We start from the raw sequence: 21,704 nt of genomic DNA, 5'->3' as shown, positions 1-21,704 counted from the left end.
CATGAGCATGACAGCAGCAACAGAGCTGAGGCTGGAAACCACTATGTAAGGCCCAGAAATGACCCCCTGCTCTGCCCCAGAGTCCCTTGTACACACTCCGAGTGACCTCTTCCAGGACAACAAAAATGATCTTGATTCTCCAGGGAGGAAAAAACCCTTGTCCTTGATGGGTAGGGAGAAATGCAAGTCAAATTGCCTCTGGACCTTCACAGTCACTGTGATTTTAGTAGTGTCCCCTCCCAGGTATGTATGCTGAGAAGCATCCAAGAATTCACATGTAAACATAGAGGTATCCACCCCTCAGTCTCTGACCTCAGAGGTGCCCCATCATCCTCTCTCTTTCTCTCTTTCCCCTATTTATTTATTTATACCAAGGATTGAACTCAGGAGTACTTTACCACTGACTTATATCCCCAGCCCTTGTTATTTTTTATTTTGAAACAGTTTTTTGCTAAATTTATGAGGGTCTTGCTAAGATGCTGAGGCTGGCCCTGAACTTGCAATCCTCCTGCTTCAGTTTCCTGTGTCTCTGGGATTATAAATGAGTGCCACCACACCCAGCTCATTCTCTCTTTGGCCACAGCTATGTCCATACCCCTAACACTGAAATCACAAGAGTGTCCATAACACACAACAGGACTGGTCCCACCTCAGTACTTTTTATCCCAGAAGTATCCCTACCCCAATCTGTGGGACATCAGGAGGGCCCATCCACAGTGTGTGATCTTAGGAGTAGCCACTGCCCAATGTGTTTAACATTATGAGTGTCCCAAACCCTCTTGGTATGACCCTAGGTGTGTCTACTCTTCAGTGTGGGTGGCCCTTGGACTGTGGGTGTATGTGACTCTAAGCCTGTCCATACTGCAGTCTAAGTGACTCCATGGATGTCCAATCCCCCATCTTTGTGACCCAGTTCTGTCTACCAGCACTCTGTGTGACTTCTCATTTTTCACTTCTTGGGCTGTCTGAGCCCAGGAGTGCCACCTCCCAGTCTATCTCAGATCAGGGATGCCCACGTTCCAATCTGACACATACCAGGGGTCTCTAATCTGTATGAAAGGGTGTCTATATTACCAACTCTTCAACACCTAGGGAGCCACACTTGGTATGTGTGCCCTAAAGAGCACCCACTAGTCAGTCTGGGTGACTCAGGAGGGTCTACTCTTCATTCTGTGACCCCAGATGAATTCTGTAATAAATCTGTCCCTGGGAATGTATATACCCCAATCACTGTGACCCCAAGACTGCCTACATCCCAGTTTGACTGTAAGAGTGGTTACACCTTAGAAGTCAACCCTAGAAATCTGCCTCTAGAAGCATCTGCATCCCATTCTGCATGACCCCAGAAGTGTGCATTCTCCAGTGTGTGTAATTCCAGGAGTGCCCACAACTCAGTGTATGTGACTTTTGGAAGGTCCAAAAGTAACCCAAGACTGTTCACACTGAGGTATATGCTACCTCATACCATGTTCACACTCTAGTCTGTTATCACATGTGCAAGTACACATCCCTACCTGTGTAACCTTGGAAGTATTCACACCTGCCTCTGTGCAACTCCATGGCTACCCACACCCCTGTCTAAAATGGTGTGTTGGGGTTTGGGATGTGGCTCAAGTGGTAGCATGCTTACCTGGCATGCGTGAGGCACTGGGTTCGATCCTCAGCACCATATAAAAATAAAATAAAGAGGGGCTGGGGTTGTGGCTCAGCAGTAGAGCACTCACCTAGCACATGCAAGGCCCTGGGTTCAATCCTCAGCACCACATAAAAATAAATAAAGATATTGTGTCCACCTAAAAAAAAACTAAAAAAAAAAAAAAAACACTTTTTAAAAAATGGTGTGTCCACCCAACAGCCTTGTAATCCAAGAAGTATCTACCCGATTGCTCAGTGGTAGATTCCAAACCACTAGGTCCCTCATCACCACCACTTCCACACAACCTCTATGGGTGTGACCTCTGAGGGGCTGTTCATGCCTGAATTCAGTGGATCATTTTTTCCCTAGCTCTTTCCAACATTGTTACACGGTCTTCTATTCCTCTTTTTTCTCCTCAGTGGACCATTCCATTCCCATCTCCTCCTTCCCAACCATTTGCAAACACACACACATGCACATGCACACATACATGCCTGGGCTCAGAAACATGAACTTCCACCCTCCAAGGCTGACCTAACTGTGACTACTGCTGAGTGCCCATTCTGCCAACAGCAGAGACCAACACCAAGTCCTTGATGTTGCTCCATTTGCCGGGATGATCAGTCAGCTCCCTTGTGGCAGGGTGATTCCATTGGACAGCTTCCACTGCAGAGGGGACAGTGTTTTGTTCTTACTGGAACAGATACTCTGGGTACAAATTGGCCCTCCCTGCATGCACTCCTCCTGTTGAAACTACCATCTGTGGACTTACAGTACCTCAGCCATTCCCATGCTGTTCCACATGGCATTGCTTATTATCAGGGAATTCACTCCACAGCAACTGAAGTGTGGCAATGGGCCCCTGCTCATGGAATTCACTGGTTTTACCATGATCCTAGTCATCCTAGAACAATTAGTCTGAAAGAACTATAGAATGGCCTTTAGAAGACTCAGTTACAGTGCCAGCTAGGATGCAATATCTTAAATGGCTGGGACAATGTTCCCCAGAAGGTTGTATATGCCCTGAATTAGTATCTAATATGTGATGCTGTTCTCTGATAGCCAGGATTTATGAGTCCAAGAATCAAGGGGTGGAAACGGAAGTGATACCACTTACCATTACTTCTAGTGACCCACTAAGTACAATGTTTGCTTCCTGTTGCTGCTACTTTATATTCTGCTGGCCCAGAGAGCTTAGTTCCAGTGGGAGGAATCCTGCCACCAAAGACACAACAATGGTCCCATTGAGCTGGAAGTTAAGACTGCCAACAGATCACTTTGGGCTCCTCATGCCTCTGAGTCAGCAGGCAAGGAGTGGGTTACACAGTTGGTTGGGTTGACAGACCCATCCTGACCACCAAGGTGATCTGGACTGCTACTCCACAGTGGAGATGAGGAAAAGTATGTCCGGAACATAGGAGGTCTCTTGGGGCATCTTTTAATATTCTCGTGCCTGTGTCTAATGTTAAATGGAAAACTATAACAACCCAATCTAGTCAGGACTATGAATGGCCCAGACTCTTTGGGGATGAAGATTTGAGTTGCCCTGACCAGGGAAAGAACTATAACCAGTTGAGGTGCCTGCTGGGGAAAAAAAGGAATGCAGACTGGGCTGGGTGCAGTGGCATACCTACCATCCCAGCCACTCAGGAGGCTGAGGCAGGAGGATCTCAAATTCAAGGCCAGCCTCCGCAACTTAGTGAGACCCTGTCTCAAAATAAAAAATAAAAAGTGTTGGTCTGGGGATGTAGCTCATTGGTAAAGCATTCCTGGGTACCAAAAAAAAAAAAAGCAAAATAAAAATAAAAAGGACTGGGAATGTAGCTCAGTGGTAAAGAGCTCCTGGGTTCAATCCCCAGTACAAAAAAAAGAAAAAAATTAAAAAGAGAAGAAATACAGCCTGGGTAGTGGAAGGAGGTAGTTATGACTACCAGCTGTGACCACAAGACCAATTACAGAACTAAGGACTGTTAATGTCAGAAACATTTCCTTCTTATTTTTTCTGAATATGTTTGTGCATATATAGCAAATATCTTTTCTTCCTTTTTCATTGGTACCAGGGATTGAAATCAGGGGCACTCTACCACTGAGTCACATCCCCAGCCCCATTTTGTATTTTTTTTATTTAGAGACAGGGTCTCATTGAGTTGTTTAGCAGCTCCATTTTGCTGAGGCTGGCTTTGAACTCGGGATCCTCCTGCCTCGGCCTCCCGAACTGCTGGGATTACAGGCATGTGCCACCATGCCTAGCTGTCTTTTATTTCTTACCTCTATTATTCCCTTAGTGTGTAATGTAAGATAGGTTGACTTTAAGTCTTGTTAAGTTTACATTACAATATTTAAATTGTGGGATATTAAAGAACAGTAAATATCGCTCAAGGACTTCACCTCCTCTTCTGGGGAAGGACTTGTGCATTCTCAGTTGTATGCAGGATAGTTGGATCATGTTAGGTAAAATGATGATGACCTTTTTATTGCTTTCATTTGGAGATTAAATATGATTCAAGGAGAGGCATGTGAATGGCAAGTGGATAAGAGGTGAATTTTGATAGTTAGTTTGATGTTTCCACTTGACTGGGACACAGAGTTCCCTGATTAAACATTATTTCTGGGTGTGACTACCAGGCTGTTTCAGAAGGAGGTTAGCATTTGAATTGTGGACTGCAGATTGCTCTCCCATTGTAAGAAGGCCTCTTCCAATCCTTTGACAGTTTGAATAGAACAAAAGGTGGAGGGAGGGGGAATTTGCTTGCTGCTTGACTGCTTGAGCTGGGAAGTGTCTTCAGCCCTCAACAGGGAGCTATCCATCAGCCCTCTTGTTCTCAGAACTACACCACCAGCTCTTGTGGGCCCGCAGCTTGTCTGCAAAATGGCAGATTGTGGTACTTCTCAGCTCCCATAATTGTTAAGAGCCAATTCCTTATAATAAATCATATATTGGTTCTCTTTCTCCTATTGATTCTGTTCTCTGGAGAACCCTAATAATCCCCAGCAATTCCACTTGTACCTCTAACACTGAACACAAGTGCACATAGTCATGTACACGAACAGTGGGGGAAAACTGTGAAAGGCCAAAGATTTGTGCAACCTGAAGAGACACATGAGTGGGAAAATCTGCTGAATGTCCATGTATAGCCCCTGATCATTGCAGAGTGAAATGAATGATGGGGGATAATGCTCTGCCATAGAGCACCCTCTTCATGTAATACAGAATAAACGGGACCTGAGTGTACCCATGGGACTGTGTGCCTTCTACAGGACACTATGTAAACGAGGAAAAGCCAGATAGGGGGTTGGTTGCTGTGACCACGTGTGCATGAGGGCACATACAAATGCTATGTAGGGAAAGTATCTAAAAGTAAACACCAGAAATTGACCCCCAGTGGTTATTTTGGAGGAGTGGGGGCAGGGATGCCCTGCATAGTCAATGTACTGATGTGCTATTCAAATCTTTTATACAAACCTGTATTTGCCTGTATTATTTGTGCAACTCTTTTTAAAGGAAAATCCTGTGCTTAATGTTCTCATATACAGAAGCTACAGCAAAATAAGGGGGAAAAAGGGAGGTTGGGTATCATAAAGACAGAAGGAATATCAATGGAGTTAAAGGAGATTGAGGAGGGAGGAGAGACAGGAAATGGGAGGAAATGCTAAATGCATTAACAAAATTATGCTCTGTGCATGTATAAATTTACCACAGTGAATTCCACCTTTATATCTATAAAGCACCAATTAAAAATATATAAATGGGTGCAAGTAGACCAGTACAGTAGAAGAAGGGGAATAGAGGGCAGGAGGAGAGGAGGGAAAGGGAAGCACTGGGACTGAAATGGATTAAATTAAACTCCATGCATGTATGATTATATCAAAATGAAACCAACAATTATGTACACATATAATGCACCAATAACAGAAAAAAAACAATACCCACAGTGTGAAACATTTGCGTTGGGTGGGGGGAGGATGTGTCTAGGAGGAAGAATCTCAAACTCACCTGTCCCAGGAACCAGACAGGTAACCTGTAAGAGCCAAGAGTGCTCAGCTCAGGGTGAGGAGAATGGCAATGGGCCAGGTGAATGTTCTCTGACTCTCAACAGTGAAGGGGGAAGGTGGGGTGAGGGCTGAGTATGGATGGTGGATGGGGAAGACCCCAGATTTCATGCCCCAGTAGAATTCAGAAACATCACACTCTGGGGCACAAAACTCTGGCTTTTTGTTTGTTTGTTTTTGCAGTGCTAGGATGGAACTCAAGGTCTCGAGCATGCCAGGCAAGTACTCTACCACTGAGCTACATCCCCAACCCCAGAACTCTGAATAACTTAGAAATCTTCACTTAGAAGCTGGATTTGGTAGCTTGTGCCTCTCATACCAACTGCTTGGGAGGCTGACTTGAACCCAGAAGTTCAGGGCCAGTCTAGTCAACATAGAATAAGACCTGTCTAAAACAAAACAAAACAAAAACGAGAGAAAAGAAATCTTTTTTAAAAATATTTTTTAGTTGTAGTTGGACACAATACCTTTGTTTTATTAATTTATTTTTATGTGGCACTGAGAATCAATCACTGAGAATCACAGTGCCTCACATGTGCTAGGCAAGTGCTCTACCACTGAGCCACAACCCCAGCCCCTAGAAAAGAAATCTTGATTCAGACACATACCCAATATAGAGTGGCCATACCCTAACTCAGACAGCTCATAACTCCACATGCTGGACACTGGCTCACATACAGATCAGAAGTATAGCCCTCTGGAGACAGCAACCCTAAATAGACAAGAGGCCTCCCAGCTGGGAATACTGGCCCCCTCAACCCTCAAATCTTTTTTTTTTTTTTTTGTAACAGAAATTAAACCCAGGGGTGCTTAACCACTGAGCCACATCCACAGCCTTTTTAAATTTTCATTTTGAGAGACGTTCTCGCTAAGTTGCTGAGGACCTCACTAAGTTGCTGAGGCGGGCCTTTGAACTTGAGATCCTCCTGTCTCAGCCTCCTGAGTCTCTGGGATTACAGGTGTGCACCCCCTGCCTGGCTCCCTCATCACTTTTGGATGAGTGGTTTTTCTGTGTTATTGAGAAGGAACCCCTTACACATACACCTGGGTTTTACTTTCAAGGCTTTAAAGTTTCTTGGTTTGTTTTTCCAGTGGTGGGGATGGAACCCAGGGCCTCATGAAGCCCATGTTCTACCACTGAGCTACATCCTCAACCTCTCAAGACCCTAAGTTTTATGTCAGAGTCTTTGTACATGCACCACCTACTTCTGTCCCAACCAACAGTCAGTCTTCAGTCTGCGCCCTCCCATTCTTGCCCCTTGATCTCTGGGCACTAAGCCAGCGGGTTGTCTTGGAGGTGCTAGGGCAGGAACACCTACCCTGCCATGCTGCGCTGTCTGCTCTCCAGGCTGCCAGTCAGGATGTCGAGCAGGACTTCAGAAAATCAGGTGAATATGGCAGGCCCTGGGGTCCTAGGGCATGGCTGTCGACACCCAGGCAGGCTGGGGCTCTCCCAGCCTGGGGCTGCTAATCTGCTTCTCTTCTTCTCTGTGGGCTCCCCTGTTGTGCCGTCCTCCATTTCCCTATGCTTCTCTCTTGTTTCCTTTTTCAAAGACAAGCAGAGGGCAGCAGAGGACCATGGAAAGGCCCTGCTCAAACCCACAGAGGATTCAAGTGACATGTCTGCAAGACAAACAGGCAGAGGTCTGGCTGCTCTGCCTGGGTGGTTCAGGGGGAGCCAGGTTAGTGTCAAGGACAGGTACAGAGACCCAAAGGTCACTCATGGAGTGTGTCCCTGAATCTGTCATGATAGAGCCCTATCAGGAAGGGCCAGGGAACAAAGCAATGACCTTGAGGTTTGCTAGAAGATTCCGAGACCTCTGATAGCCTAAAGGAGACATTGAAAAAGACTTCAAGGAAGAGAAAAATCCTTTTCTGTGGAGAAGGCTAAAGGAAGGGGGATACTGTATTCTGGACACTTTGACTATATCTATTTATAGAGCTGTAGTGAGAAGTAAAACGGCTTCTAGATTTCTTTCTTCATTTTCAGTACTGGGAATTTAATCCAGAACCTCACACATGTAACACAAGTGCTTTGTCACTGAGCCACATCCCCATTCCCAAATTTTTTTTAAGTACTATGGATGGAACTCAGGGTCTCACACATATTAACACATATTACACAAGTGCTCTACCACAGAGCTGTATCTCTGCCCCTCTGTATAGTTTTTCTTTTCTTTTTTTTTTTTTGTATTTGCAATTGAGCCCAGGGGTACTGGTACTGAGCTACATTCCCAGTCCTTTTTATTTTGAGAGAGGGTCTTGCTAAATTGCTGAGGCTAGCCTCAAATTTGCCATCCTCCTGCCTCATCCTCTTGAGTTGGCTGGATTTAGAAGTGTGTGCTACCAGTCCTGGTCCATATTCTTTTTTAAAAAAATATTTTTAATATATTTTAGTTGTAAATGGAGAAAATACCTTTATATATTTATCTTTATGTGGTGCTGAGGATTGAACTCAGAGTCTCACCCATGCTAGGTGAGTGATCTACCACTGAGCCACAGCCTCAGATCCCCATATTCTTTTTTTAATACTTTTTTTAGTTGCTGATAGGCCTTTATTTCATTTATTTACGTATATGTGGTGCTGAGAATCGAACCCAGTGTCTCACACATTCTAGGCAAGTGCTCTACCACTGAGCCACAACCCCAGCCCCTCATATTCTTTTTGATAAGTGCTTAAAACAGGGGTCAGCACACAGTAAACCTTATATGATCACTCTGTCTTGATCTTCTGTTTTTTCATTTATTCCTTAGTTTTGGTTATGTTTTTGGTTCTGAGGAGAGAACCAGGGTCTGACACATGCTAGGCAAACTTTCTACTGAGCTATACCCTCAGTCCTCATCATCTTTTTATAAAATTAAGCTCTAGGCCTGGGGCTGTAGCTCAGAGACAGAGCACTTGCCTAGCACATGTGAGGCACTGGGTTCAATCCTCAGCACTGCATTAAAATAAATTAATATACAAAAATATTGTGTCCATGTACAACTGAAAAGATTTCAAAAAAGAAGTTTGGTTCTTTGAAAAGATTAATGAGATATTAGCAATTTTTGTTTTCACTCCAGAAATTAAGAGAAACATGAATTATCCATATCAGGAAAGTATATGGGGCACTCTTACAGATTCTACAGACACTGAAGGGTTAATAAGACTTTTTGAACATATAACTTTATTTTCAATGGAGTCCAAATGTCAGTCATTTACTTCTTGTGCTGCTTCTGTGTTCATTTGGATCCTCTGTATTTATGAAGAGAGCAGAACTCAGCAACTTTGCTAATGCCTCCTCCACTTACGAAATAGAACTACACAGGATGTTTTAGCTGGGGCTCAGTGAAATCAATTGTTTCGAATGTACTGGTTTGAATGGAATTAAACACGGTGGAATGGAAAACAATAAAATAGTGTCAAGTAGAATTTAATGGAACAGAATCGAATCCAATAGAACAGAATGGAAAGGAAGACAATGAAATAGAATAGAATAGAATATATCAGTCAAACTTTGTGTCAAGAACTGGAAATAGGGCTAGGGTGGTGGCTCAGTGGTAGAGCGTTTGCCTAGCATGTGCAAGGCACTGAGTTCAATTCTCAACACCACATATAAATAAATAGATAGATAGATAGATAGATAGATAAAGGTTTAGCAATGACTAAAAAACTACTTTAAAAAACCAACTTGAATCTAATGTATGAAATATGATATGTCAAGAGCTTTATAATGTTTTGAACAACCAATAAAAAAAATAAAAAAATTTAAAAAAGTAAAAATACTGTTAGAAAAAAAAAAAAAGAAGAAGAACTGGAGGGCTAGGGTTGTGGCTCAGTGGTAGAGCACTCACCTAGCATATGCCAGGCCCTGGGTTCTATCCTCAGCACCACATAAAAATAAATAAAATAAAGGTATTGTGTCCAACTACAACTAAAAAAATAAATATTTTTTTAAAAAAGAACTGGAAATAATTGTTATAGTAGATATTCATTCATTGAAGAAATATTGAACTATTTGGGAAACAGCAGGAACAAGATAGAAATTCCTACTCATATTCTAGGTAGGAAGACAGGTATTAGTATGTACAAAGGTTCTGAATCTAAAGGTAGAAGGATGACCCTTATGAGGAACACGCAAAGATAGTGTGGCTTGGAGTTTAAAAGCCATGTATGGGGTTGGAGAAGTAGATCAGTATATAGCACTAGTTTAATATAAACGAGTTCCTAGGTTCCATCCCCAGCATTGGAAGAAAAAAGCAATGTATAAAACTATAGTTATGGTAATAAAGGTGGATTATTTTTCTTTATTTCTTTTTCGTGTGGTACCAGGGATTGAAACCAGGGCCTAGCATGCTTAGCAAGTGCTCTACCACTGAGATACATTTCAGACCTTAAGTCTATTATTTTAAACACTGTACTACCTGTATTGCCAGACCATAGGCACATTATAATCCTACAGCAGATGTAATGTAAATTAAAAAAAAAATACTAAAGAATGCAAGGCAAGAGAAGGATCTAGAAATAAGTGGAGAGGGAAGGAGGTGTGCCTGACCACTGGCTTTGTAAACACACATGCCCAGAAAGTTTTATCTCATCTGAGAGATATCCTTCTTGACCTGCCTTCTGTGATCATAGCTGCAGAGTGGGTAAGGAGGTGGCTAGGAAAAATTATCAATGGATGGCTTGTATTCAGTGTTGGACCTGTTTTGTGTGTTGTCAGTTCTTGGAAAAGAGAGGGATTCCAACTTGGGAAATACAAGGGAGGTTTGGCTTTAGTCTCCTCCCTTAATTTTCACTTATGTTCATCTGGAAGGAGAAAGAGAGAAAGAAAAGAGTGAAGGGGCTGGCGCTGTAGCTCAGTGGCAGAGTGTTTACCTAGTGTGTGTGAAGCACTGGGTTCCATCTTTAGCACCACATACAAAATAAAACAAATAAAATAAAGACATGCTGTCCATCTATAACTACAAAAAAAATTTAAGGGCTGGGGTTGTGGCTCAGTGGCAGAGCGCTTGCCTAGCATGTGTGAGGCACTGGGTTCCAACCTTAGCACCACATAAGAATGGGCATGACAGACACATAGAATCTTATGAATCCATGCATGTATCCATTAGACTCTACTGACATTTTCCTTTGGGATTCTCCCTTTGAAATGGGGGTGGAAGTAATGCAGGGGGTGGGGGGAAAGCAGAAAACATGAGAGTCTTCAGTGGCAATGTGGTTTCACCTGACATTTTTTTACCTTTTAGTCAAGGAGGGACAGCTCTCAGACCCCTTCCCAGTGTCTTATCCATAGACTTGACCACATCGTGATGACAGTGAAGAGCATCAAAGATACCACTATGTTCTATTCCAAGATCCTGGGTATGGAGGTCATCACTTTCAAGGTAACCATTTCCCCACACACCAAATTGCAGGTGGATTAAACTTTAATGATAACACCTTAACATACAACTTAAGGGCTGGGGGTATAGCTCAGAGGTAGAGTGCTTGCCTAGCATGTGCAAGGCCCTGGGTTCCATCCCCAGCACCACAAAAAGGTGGGTAAAATTTAGCTTAACTCCAAAAACAAAATCACAGGAAATTTGAAGCAAAGATAAAAAGACCAATGAATAGGGGGATTTCCAGAAAATGGAGGAAAAAAGAGGGGAGGAAATTATCATGGAAATAATGCAAGAGTTATGTACAACTATAATGCACTGATTTTAAAAAAGTGGGAAAAACAATGTTCTGGCCTTGGCACATGCTTGTCATCCCAGCTGCTGGGGAGGCTGAGGCAGGAGAATTGCAAGTTCAAAGCCAGCCTCAGCAATTTAGGGAGGCTCTAAACAACTTAGCAAGACTCTGCCTCAAAAAACAATTAAGGGCTGGGGTTGTGGCTCAGTGGTAGAGCACTCGCCTTGCACATGCGTGACCCTGGGTTCAATCCTCAGCACCACATTAAAAATAAATAAATAAATAAAGGTACTAAAAAATTTAAAGTCTGGGGATATGGATCAGTGGTTAAGTACTTCTGTTACCAAAAAAAAAAAAAGAAAGAAAAAAAAAGAAAGAGAAAAGAATAAAAAAGGAAAGAAGAAAAGAAAGAAAAAAAGAACACAAGAGAACACTGCAGTCTTTATATACAAAGAGTTAAGTAAGTATCCAGCACATCAATACTTAGATACATTTGATAGAATTGTAGAATATCAAATTGTAAAAGGAGATCCTAAGAGCTTTCTAAGAGATTAAAAAGTAGTTCATCTAAAAAGAAAAAGAAACATTCAAATATCTAATTTTCTGAGTCCTACTGGAGACCAGAAGATAATAAAGGAAGGTCACCTTCAGGATTCTGGGAAAGGGACTGGAATTGTAGCTCATTAGAGGAGCACTTGCCTAGCACATGTGAGGTACTGGATTGGATCCTCAGCACCACATAAAACTAAATAAATAAAATAAAGGTACTGTGTCCATCTACAGCTTTAAAAAAATGTGAAGCTATTTGCTCCTATTAATTTTTTTTTTCCTTAAAGATTCTGGGGACAAATTTTCAATCCTAGAATTCTATGTCCAGCAAAACTATTAACCAAAGATAAGTGTAGAATAAAGCATTCTTAGACACAAAATGTCTCAAAAAATCTGCCCATTAGGAAACTGGGGCTCAGTGGTAGAGCTCATGCCTAGCATTCACAGGGTCCTGAGCTCCATCCTCAGCACTAAAAATCAAACAAAATGAGCAATTAAGTTGGGAATAAGGAAGACACAGAAATCAGGTTACCGTGGTTCCCAAGAGGAAGATTCCAGAAAGAATCTTAGAAAACCATCAGTCCTGTTCTAAACAGAACCAAGAAAGATCCCAAGAAGGAGAAATCCAGGGGAAAATAGAGGTTTCTAGAGATGAATACTATCCTGAGAATTTGTAAAAACTTCAAAAGTGGTAAATGCAGGGGCTGGGGTTGTGGCTCAGTGGTAGAGCACTTGCCTTGCACATGTGAGGCACTGCTTTGATCCCCAGCACCACATAAAAATACTAAATAAACAAAAATAAAGGTATTGTGCCCATCTACAATTAAAAATTATTTTTTAAAAAATGTGGTAGGACTAAGGTTGTGGCTCAGTGGTAGAGTGCTTGCCTGGCATGTGTGAGGTACTAGGTTCAATTCTCAACACCACATATAAATAAATGATCAAAGTAAAGGCCCATTTAAAAAAAATAAAGAAATCTCTTTTTAAAAAAGTGGCAAATGCAGAGAAAGGAAAACATAAGTGTCCTGCCAAGATGTTCCTTCAGCAGATGAATGGATAAACTGAGGTATGTCTAGATAATGAAATATCATACAGTTATAAAGAGAAACGAAGCTGGGCAATGTGGTGCACTTCTGTTATCCCAGTACCTCAAGAGGGTATGGCAGGAGGATCACAAGTTCAAGGCCAGCCTCATCAATTGAGTGAGACCCTGTCTCAAAATAATAGATAGATAGATAGATAGATAGATAGATAGATAGATGGATAGATAGATAGATAGATAAAAAGGGGCTTGCAATGTACCTCAGTGGTAGAGGGCTCACCTAACATGTGTAAGGACTTGGGTTCAATCTTAAATACCACAAAAATTACATCTATATCTATATATCATGCTGGGCTGGGGATGTAGCTCCGTGGTATGGTGCTCAACTAGCAAACTGAAGACTCTGGGTTTATTTGCTGGTACCACACAGAAACAAAATCATGCTGAATAAATAAATGAAGGGGCTGGGGTTGTGGCTCAGTGGTAGAGTGCTCGCCTCACATGTAAGAGACCCTGGGTTCGATCCTCAGCACCACATAAAAAATAAATAAACAAAATAAAGATATTATGTCCATATATAACTAAAAAAAATTTTAAAAATTAAGAAACATAAGAAGGTCTCACCTCATGGAACCATTTATAATACCCACACAAAATAATAATACACTTTTATTTTGTGACATTGGGAATTGAACCTAAGGCCTTACATATGCCAGGCAAGGCATTTGATCACTGAGCCACATCCCCAGCCCAACAATAATGTACTTTTTTTCAGGGAGGAGGTACTGGGGATTGAACTCAGGCACACTTGACCACTGAGCCACATCCTAGCCCTATTTTGTATTTTAATTAGAGACAGGGTCTCACTGAGTTGCTCAGCACCTCACTGCTGCTGAGGCTGGCTTTGAACTCATAATCCTCCTGCCTCAGACTCCTGAGCCGCTGGGATTACAGGTGTGCACCACTGTGCCCAGCCAGTAATGCACTTTTTACAATAACTTATGAAAATCAAAGGATGCATACCAAATACATTTATAATGGTTGCCTAAAGTAGGGACAGGAATAGAGAATAGAGAAAAAATGCATTAAGGAAATGACATGGGCTTTGCAAGGACCAGCGATGACAATAGTGTATATAATGCCTCAACTCCCTATACTCAAGACACATTAGAGTGAAATTTCAGAACATCTAGGGCCAATAAAAATTCTACAAGCTGCAGGAGTGGAAGGTGACAAAAAATGAAAAACGGAATAACATCAGACTTCTTATCAGTAACACCAGATTCAGGGAAGAAAATGAAGCAACATATTTAAAAGGCTGTGGGGAAAAAAAAAACCCTCAACTTAGAATTGCATACTGGAACAAATTATCATTCAATGGTAAAAGTGAAATAAATTCATTTTCTGGTAGAATGTATGTGGTATCAAACATGATGATAAAAAAGGAAGAGAAATGGCAGATGCTGAGAGGTACAAGAGAGGATGGAGACATGAAGAAGACTACAGGGTTATGTGGGTTATCTATCAAAAAATAAACATATTTCTTAGCACTACAAAAAATAATACCAAAAATATTCAACTGGGTTATTTAAAAATTATAAAGGAGAGCTGGGGTTGTGGCTCCATGGTAGAGCACTTGCCTAGCATGTGTGAGGCACTGAGTTCCATCCTCAGTGCCACATGACAATAAATAAATAAAATAAAGACATTGTGTCCATCCACAATTAAATTTTTTTAAGAAAATATAAAGAACCAAAAGAAGAATTAAACATGATGATAGAATTCTGTTGGGAGGGATAGTAATGTGTATGAGCTAAATTCTCATTTATCATAGCAGAGAAATGATAAAAACTATCTAAAGTCACTAAATCGAGAAATAGTAGTGCTCCCAGCAGCTTGGAAGGCTGAGGCAGGAGGATCACAAGTTTAAAGCCAGTCTCTGCGTATTAGGCAAGGCCCTAAGCAACTTACTTAGCAAGATCCTGTCTCAAAATACAAAAATAAAAAGTAAAATAAAGCAAAAGGTCTGGGGCTACATCTCAGTGGTTAAGTGCTTCTAAGTATGATCCCTGGTACCAAAAAATAAATAAATAAATAAAAATAAAAGATAAAAATAAAAATAAAAAGTAGTTCATCAGGGATTGTGTTTGGAGGTGTATGGGAGAAAACTCAACTAATTTAGGGTTACATTAGAAAGTTTTCTTTTTCTTTCATTGAACAAGCAGTCAGGAGTAGGCAGTCAGAACTCAGGCAGTGGTTGGGAAGGAGGAAATGAATGGGCACAAAAGTGCCAGCTCAATGGGGCGGAAAGGATCTCAGAAGCCCCACCCACAGCCATCTCATGGCCCAGTCCAGCTAACATGGCCTCCCTTACATGATGACCCCTTCAGCAAAGAATGCTGGGAAATGCAAGGGGGGGGGTTGTTTGTTAGTTTTAAAGCCCAGTATACAGTGACTCCATCAGAATTTGGATTTTGTTGTAAGAAAAAAAAAAAAAAAAAAGGACAACTTGGGAGGTTGGATCCCTGAGAAGGATCACTTGAGCCCAGGAATTCAGGGCCAGCCTGGACAACAGAATGAGATCCTGACTCTTCCTTAAAAAAAGAAAAGTCTGCCTTTAATCCTAGCTACTCAGAAGGCTGAGGAGGAGGATGATTGCAAGTTTGAGTCCAGCCTGGGAAACTGAATGAGATCCTGTCTCAGAAAGAAGAAGGGCTTGTGCCAAGTGTGGTGGCTCAAACTTTTCTAATCCCAGAGACTCAGAGGCTAAGGCAGGAGGATCACAAGTTTGAGGCCAGCCTCAGCAATTTAGGGAGACCCTCAGTAACTTCATGAGACCCTATCTCAAAATTTAAAAAAAAAAATAGAAAGGGTTGGGGGTGTAGGTCAGTGGTACAACTCTTTCCTAGCATATGCCAGGCTCTGGGTTCAATACCCAATACAGAAAAAAAGATGGGAATGTATACTGAGTAGGCAAACTGCTATTTCTGCCATGGGTAGTGTTAGCACAAAGAGTCCGGACCGGAGACAAGCTTCATGGATCATTTCAGCTTTTTATTCAGGAAAGGGACTACACCTATGGGAATGCACTCACTTTCCTGGTGGAAAATGAGCCATTAACAAAGGAGGGGACTGGGCTTATACAGGTTGTGGGTAATTTAGTGAGCATGTCAGTTTGGGCACTCAGAAATTTGAGTTTTGGGGTTGGGAGTCAGTGGCCAGCACCTGGAAAGGAGTTATCTTGGAAGAGATTAGTGTTTTCTTTTTTTTTTTCCTTTTTAATATTTTTTTAGTTATACATGGACACAGTATCTTTATTTTGTTTGTTTACTTTTATGTGGTGCTGAGGATCCAACTCAGTGCCTCACATGTGCGAGGTAAGCACTCTGCCACTGAGCCACAACCCCAGCTGGAGATTAGTGTTTTCTAGAGATTATCATTCTAGGTTTGATGAAACACTTTCTCCTCACCTGTGGCCAGCATCTGAAAAGGATTTAACTTGAAAGAGATGAAAGCTATCCATGTATGGTTTTCTTTTTCATTCCCTTTTCCCAGGTCTCACTATTTTGGGTTTTTTCGGGTGGTATAAACATATTGTTTAGAGATAGGGAAATAATTTCAGGAAGAAACAAACACATAAAATGTGCACACATATTAGAAGTAGTTGCCTCTAAGACTGAGGTGGTGTAAGGGGATGTTGTTTAGTTAGCCTTGATTTACTTTAAAAAAAAAAAACTTCCTTGGGGTGGGGGTCAGACTTTAGCTCCCACTCATCTTTTTCTTTCATTCTTTTTTCCTTTTCTTTCTTGGTGCTGGGGATTGAACCCCCCACATGCTAGGCAAGGGCTCTATAACGGAACTATATCCCCAGTCCTTTATTTTTATATTTTATTTTGAGGCAGAGTCTCACTAAGACTGGCCTCAAACCTGTGATCCTCCTGCCTCAGCCTCCTGAGTGGCTGGGATTTCAGGTGTGCACCACCACACTGGGTTTGGAACTTTGGTTTTAGGTTGTTTTCTCTTCCTCAAATAGGGAGACCGAAAAGCATTGTGCTTTGGAGACCAAAAATTTAACCTCCATGAGGTGGGAAAGGAATTTGAACCCAAAGCTGCTCATCCTGTTCCAGGCTCCCTGGACTTATGTCTGATCACAGAGGTGCCTTTGGAGGAGATGATCCAGCATCTAAAGGTGAGTGGGACTCCATTCTTCTTGATAAAAACCACTGCAGATGCCATAAAAATGGAAGCTTGACTCGGGGAGATCTTCAAACCTCTAACATGACCGGTTTCTACACAATCATCCACTCATTTTGATTGACATCATTGTTTCATGTAACCAGATAGATTTAAAAATGAAACTTCAGGGCTAGGGTTGTGGCTGATTGGTAGAGCACTTGCCTAGCATGCGTGAGGCACTGAATTCGATCCTCAGCACCACATAAAAATAAACAAATAAATAAAGGTATTGTGTCCATCTACAACTAAAAAAATATTTTTAAATGAAATTTCATATCACCATTTGTAAGTATTTTATATATATATATATATATATATATATATATATATATATATATATATATATATATATATATCTGAGACTGGGGTTGTGGCTCTGTGGTGGAGCACTTGCCTAGCATGTGTGAGGCACTGGGTTTGATCCTCAGCACCACATATAAATAAGTAAATAAATAAATAAGTAAAGGTCTATCTACAACTAAAAAAATTAAATGTATATCTGAGTTATTTTACATAAACACATTTACATAAAAAGAAAACGTTCTACCAACTACATGAAAAATCCATTATATGTAGGCATAAAGGGAAAGTAATTGTAAAAGCCAACAGCTATAGGGCTGGGAGTGTGGCTCAGTGGCATGACACTTTCCTAGCCCTGAGTTCCATCCCCAGCACTGAGAGAGAGGGGGAGAGGGAGGGAGGGAGAGAGAGAGAGAGAGAGAGACAGACAGACAGACAGACACTCTTGCCTAGACTGCCTAGGTATGAATTCTGGCTCTGTTACTTATTAGATCATACTAGATACTTTTTTTTCCTTTTTGTACTTGGTATTGAACCCAGGGGTAGGTACTTTACCACTGAACTATGCCTTTAGTCATTTTTATTTTATTTTTATTTTGGGGAACTACCAGGGATTGAACTCAGGGGCAGTCAACTACTGAGCCATGTACCCAGCCCTATTTTGTATTTACAGACAGGGTCTCACTGAGTTGCTTAGTGCTTCACTTTTGATGAGGCTGGTTTTGAACTCTTGATTCTCCTGCCTCAGCCTTCTGAGCCACTGGGATTACAGGTGTGCATAACCATATCCAGCTAGTTTATTCTTATTTTGAGACAGGGTCTTGCTAAGTTGCCCAGGCTGGCCTTAAACTTTTGATCCTACTGCCTCAGCCTCTGGAGTTGCTCATATTACAGAATTGTGCCACCATGCCTGGCCATACTAGGTACCATTATTATTCCCATTTTCAGATGAGAAAACTGACATACAGGTCAATTAGTTGCTCTACCCAAGGCCATACAACTTAACAGGGTTAATGAATGAAGAATGGCAGAAAATGAGGTGAGAAAATACAGAGGTGTTCTATATGCTTCTAAGGTAGTATTAGGAATTGAATTTTAGTTTTTCACATTGACTATGACATATGAACTTTGTCTTCTCTTCCCACTTTAGGCTTGTGATGTCCCCATTGAGGAGGGGCCAGTTCCCAGAACAGGAGCAAAGGGGCCTATTATGTCTGTCTACTTCCGAGACCCAGACAGAAATCTAATTGAGGTGTCCAACTATGTCTCCTTGTGATTGATACTGGTCCTCAGCCATTTTGTTTCCCTCCATGTTACCTTCTCCCTTCCTTCCCAAAAATCCTTGCCCAGGCCCAGAGACCTTCATGGACTGAGGACTTCAGCAGTTCACACATCCTGTTGAGGGCATGTGAGACAGGTGTGGGACCAAACCTACATATCTGGATGATCTTCATTCAAGCTGTGCCAAAAAAAAAAAAAAAAAAGATAATCCCACCACAGTAGCTCATTGTTCTTTTTGTCTCACCACTTCACCTGGGGTTTGTCTAGGATATGAGTTTTCTAAACTCTTTAGAGGTCCATGACTGGTTAAGACATCTCTGAGGACCAAATGCAGGTCTTTTCCTTGGGATTCAAAACCTCTGACAGATTTCTACTTGTCTGTGATGCATCCTTCTTCCTCCTTATCTGACTTGCCTCATTCCTCTGACTTTTTTTTTCCCTTCACCCTATGGGCCTCACTGAACCTCGGGATCCATATAATTCCTATGAGATCTTCCAGGACCAGCCCAGATGATGCACCTTCTCCTGGAGAGACTTCTCTGGTCTCACTCTCAGGGCATCTAGCACTTTCTCCCTTATTGAGACTCAGCCGCTGACTGAGTATATGGGATAAGGTCAAGTTTCTTCTGTTTCGGTCCCCCCACCACTGCCACACCTTTTACTCATTTAGTCAACTAAAACACATATATTGAGCATCTATTGTGTGGTGGGTCCTGTCTTAGGCATTAGAGAGATGGTGTTGAACAAAAAGGATAAGTATATCTATGCTTGTGGTGCTGCCATTCAAGTGGGAGAGATAGAAAATCAGTAAAATTAAAAAAGGTGTTGGGGGCTGTAGATCTTTGGTAGAGCACTTGCTTAGCATATGTGGGGCACAGGATGGGATTCTCAGCATCACATATAAATAAATAAATAATCAATAAAATAAAGGTCCACTGACATCTAAAAAAAAATTTTAATAAAGGGTGTTTGGAAGGGAGGAATAGAGAAAGGATGGTTAATGAGTATAGAGGTGCAGTTATATAAGAGGAACAACTTCTAAGTTTTTAAAAAATATTTTGTTATTTTAGTTGTAGTTGGAACAATGACTTTATTTTATTTATTTATTTTTATGTGGTGCTGAGGATCAAACCCAGCACCCCACACGTGTTTGGCAAGCACTCTACCACTAAGCCACAATCTCAGCCCCATCTTCTAAGTTTCTATAGCACAGTATGTTTGGCAACAATTAATTGAATTTTTTCAACTAGCTAATAGAGGGGATTTTGAATGTTCTCAACATATAGAAATTATCTACGTCTGGGGTAATAGGCATGCCAATTGCCCTGATCTGATCATTACACATTGTGTACATGTCTTGAAATGTCATACTGTATCTCATCAATATTATAATTATTCTGTTGATTTCTAAGAAATTATTAGTTAATTAATTAAAAAGAAAGAGAAAAATAACTAAGATATTAGATATGCTAGAGACCGATAAATACTTTGGAGAAAAAGAAAACATGGAGGTTAGCAGTATAGTTCAGTGGTAGAGTGAATGCTGAGCCCATACAAGGTCCTGGATTTCTTCTCTAGCACTAAAAGAAAACACAGAAAAGAGGGGATGCTGATAAACATTGCTGGAGCAATTTACAATGTTTAATGGGATTGTCCAGGAAAGCCTGACTGAAGAGACATTTGAACACAGACCTGAAGACTTGAGGGATAAACCACACAGCTACCCAGAGGAGGAATGCACCAAGCTGAATAGGCAGTACAAAGGCCCTGAGGCAGGAATGGATGTGGTGTGCATGTGAGGAACAGCTAGAGAGGGGCACAGTAGGAGGAGTGAGAGAGAAAGTTTGGGTAGGGCCTCGTGGACCAAGGTGAAGACTTTGGCTTTTATTCTGAGTGAGTGGAGCCACCGGAGGGTCCTGAGCAGAGGGAATTTATCTGATCCAGGTTTAACCGGCTCCTGCAGGCTACTATATGGAAACTAGACTGTCAGGGAAGGGCAGAAGCAGAGGTGCCAAGGAGGAGGAGGCCACCGCAGTGGTCCTTGTGAGCCATGAAGGTGGTGGCAGAGTAGGTGAAAAAAAAGGTGGTTAGACTCTGGCAATAATTTGAAAATAGGGACTAAATTAGTTCATCAAGCAAAAATGTCAACTAAAGAAGCCTGAGCACCTTTAGAGGTTTGAAACAAGATGAGGTTCAGGCAAGGAGGAAGGGGAAGTGTACAGATGGATTCCTGAATGAATATATGATGGATGAAAGAACAGATATGAGAGTCTCTTGAAGTAAAGAGGCCCTTAATCTTGTGAACTCTGGTCTCTAAATACTCTCCAGCTGGATCCTATGAGTGAACTCCCAGGGACCCCCCCAAAATGCTATAAAGAATGGAAATGTGAGGATGGAAGCTTTGGCACATAAAGGGCTTTGCCAAAAACTGTAGTAAGTTTCCTGTCCGATTTTATTTTTTTTTAGGGAATTTTTAATATTTATTTTTTAGTTTTCGGCGGACACAACATCTTTGTATGTGGTGCTGAGGATCGAACCCGGGCCGCACACATGCCAGGCGAGCGCGCTACCACTTGAGCCACATCCCCAGCCCCTTTTTTTAAAAAAAAAATATTTATTTTTTAGTTTTTTTTTTTTTAAGATGGACACAATATCTTTATTTTATTTTGATGTAGTGCTGAGAATCGAACCCTGTGCCTCACGCATGCTAGGCAAGTGCACTACCACTTGAACCACATCCCCAGCCCCTTCCTGTCTGATTTTAAAAGACAGCTTGCCTTGGATCCAAAAATTATAAGCCTGGAGATAGATGATTTACAGAAGGAAGAGAAAGGAAGAGGGAGAGAGGGAGGAAAGGGAGAATGAATGGGCAAATGGTTGGATGGATGAATGGATGGGTGGAAAAGGAGATGGATAGATGGGTAGAGATGGGTACTGTTAGATTTCTATTGCTG

General features: G+C 41.6%; 1 protein-coding gene and 1 long non-coding RNA gene across 3 annotated transcripts in view; one reads left to right on the top strand and one right to left on the bottom strand.

Annotated features, from left to right (window-relative positions):
* The window catches only part of LOC139703351 (uncharacterized), a 140,476-nt gene that overhangs the window by 108,643 nt on the left and 10,129 nt on the right, over nucleotides 1–21,704 (bottom strand). The gene's annotated exons all lie outside the window — the stretch shown is intronic.
* Glod5 (glyoxalase domain containing 5) lies at nucleotides 6,982–21,385 on the top strand. Its single transcript, XM_027952253.3, has 4 exons — nucleotides 6,982–7,074; nucleotides 10,916–11,053; nucleotides 16,967–17,122; nucleotides 18,620–21,385. Exons 1-4 carry the CDS (start codon nucleotides 7,012–7,014, stop codon nucleotides 18,743–18,745), a joined length of 483 nt encoding a protein of 160 aa, XP_027808054.1. The 5' UTR covers nucleotides 6,982–7,011; the 3' UTR covers nucleotides 18,746–21,385.

The sequence above is a fragment of the Marmota flaviventris genome, chromosome X, assembly GCF_047511675.1.
Source record: "Marmota flaviventris isolate mMarFla1 chromosome X, mMarFla1.hap1, whole genome shotgun sequence".
Taxonomy (NCBI): domain Eukaryota; kingdom Metazoa; phylum Chordata; class Mammalia; order Rodentia; family Sciuridae; genus Marmota; species Marmota flaviventris.
The sequence above is the reverse complement of the archived record's forward strand: the minus strand, read 5'-3'. Positions and strand labels throughout refer to the sequence as shown.

What these genes read in the sequence shown, in the direction of transcription:
- Glod5 (XM_027952253.3), top strand. Translation starts at nt 7,012, where the DNA reads ATGCTGCGCTGTCTGCTCTCCAGGCTGCCAGTCAGGATGTCGAGCAGG. An exon ending in TGGAGGTCATCACTTTCAAG is followed by an intron (nt 11,054 to 16,966) that starts GTAACCATTTCC and finishes TTCCTCAAATAG; the next exon opens with GGAGACCGAAAAGCATTGTG. An exon ending in AGATGATCCAGCATCTAAAG is followed by an intron (nt 17,123 to 18,619) that starts GTGAGTGGGACT and finishes TTCCCACTTTAG; the next exon opens with GCTTGTGATGTCCCCATTGA.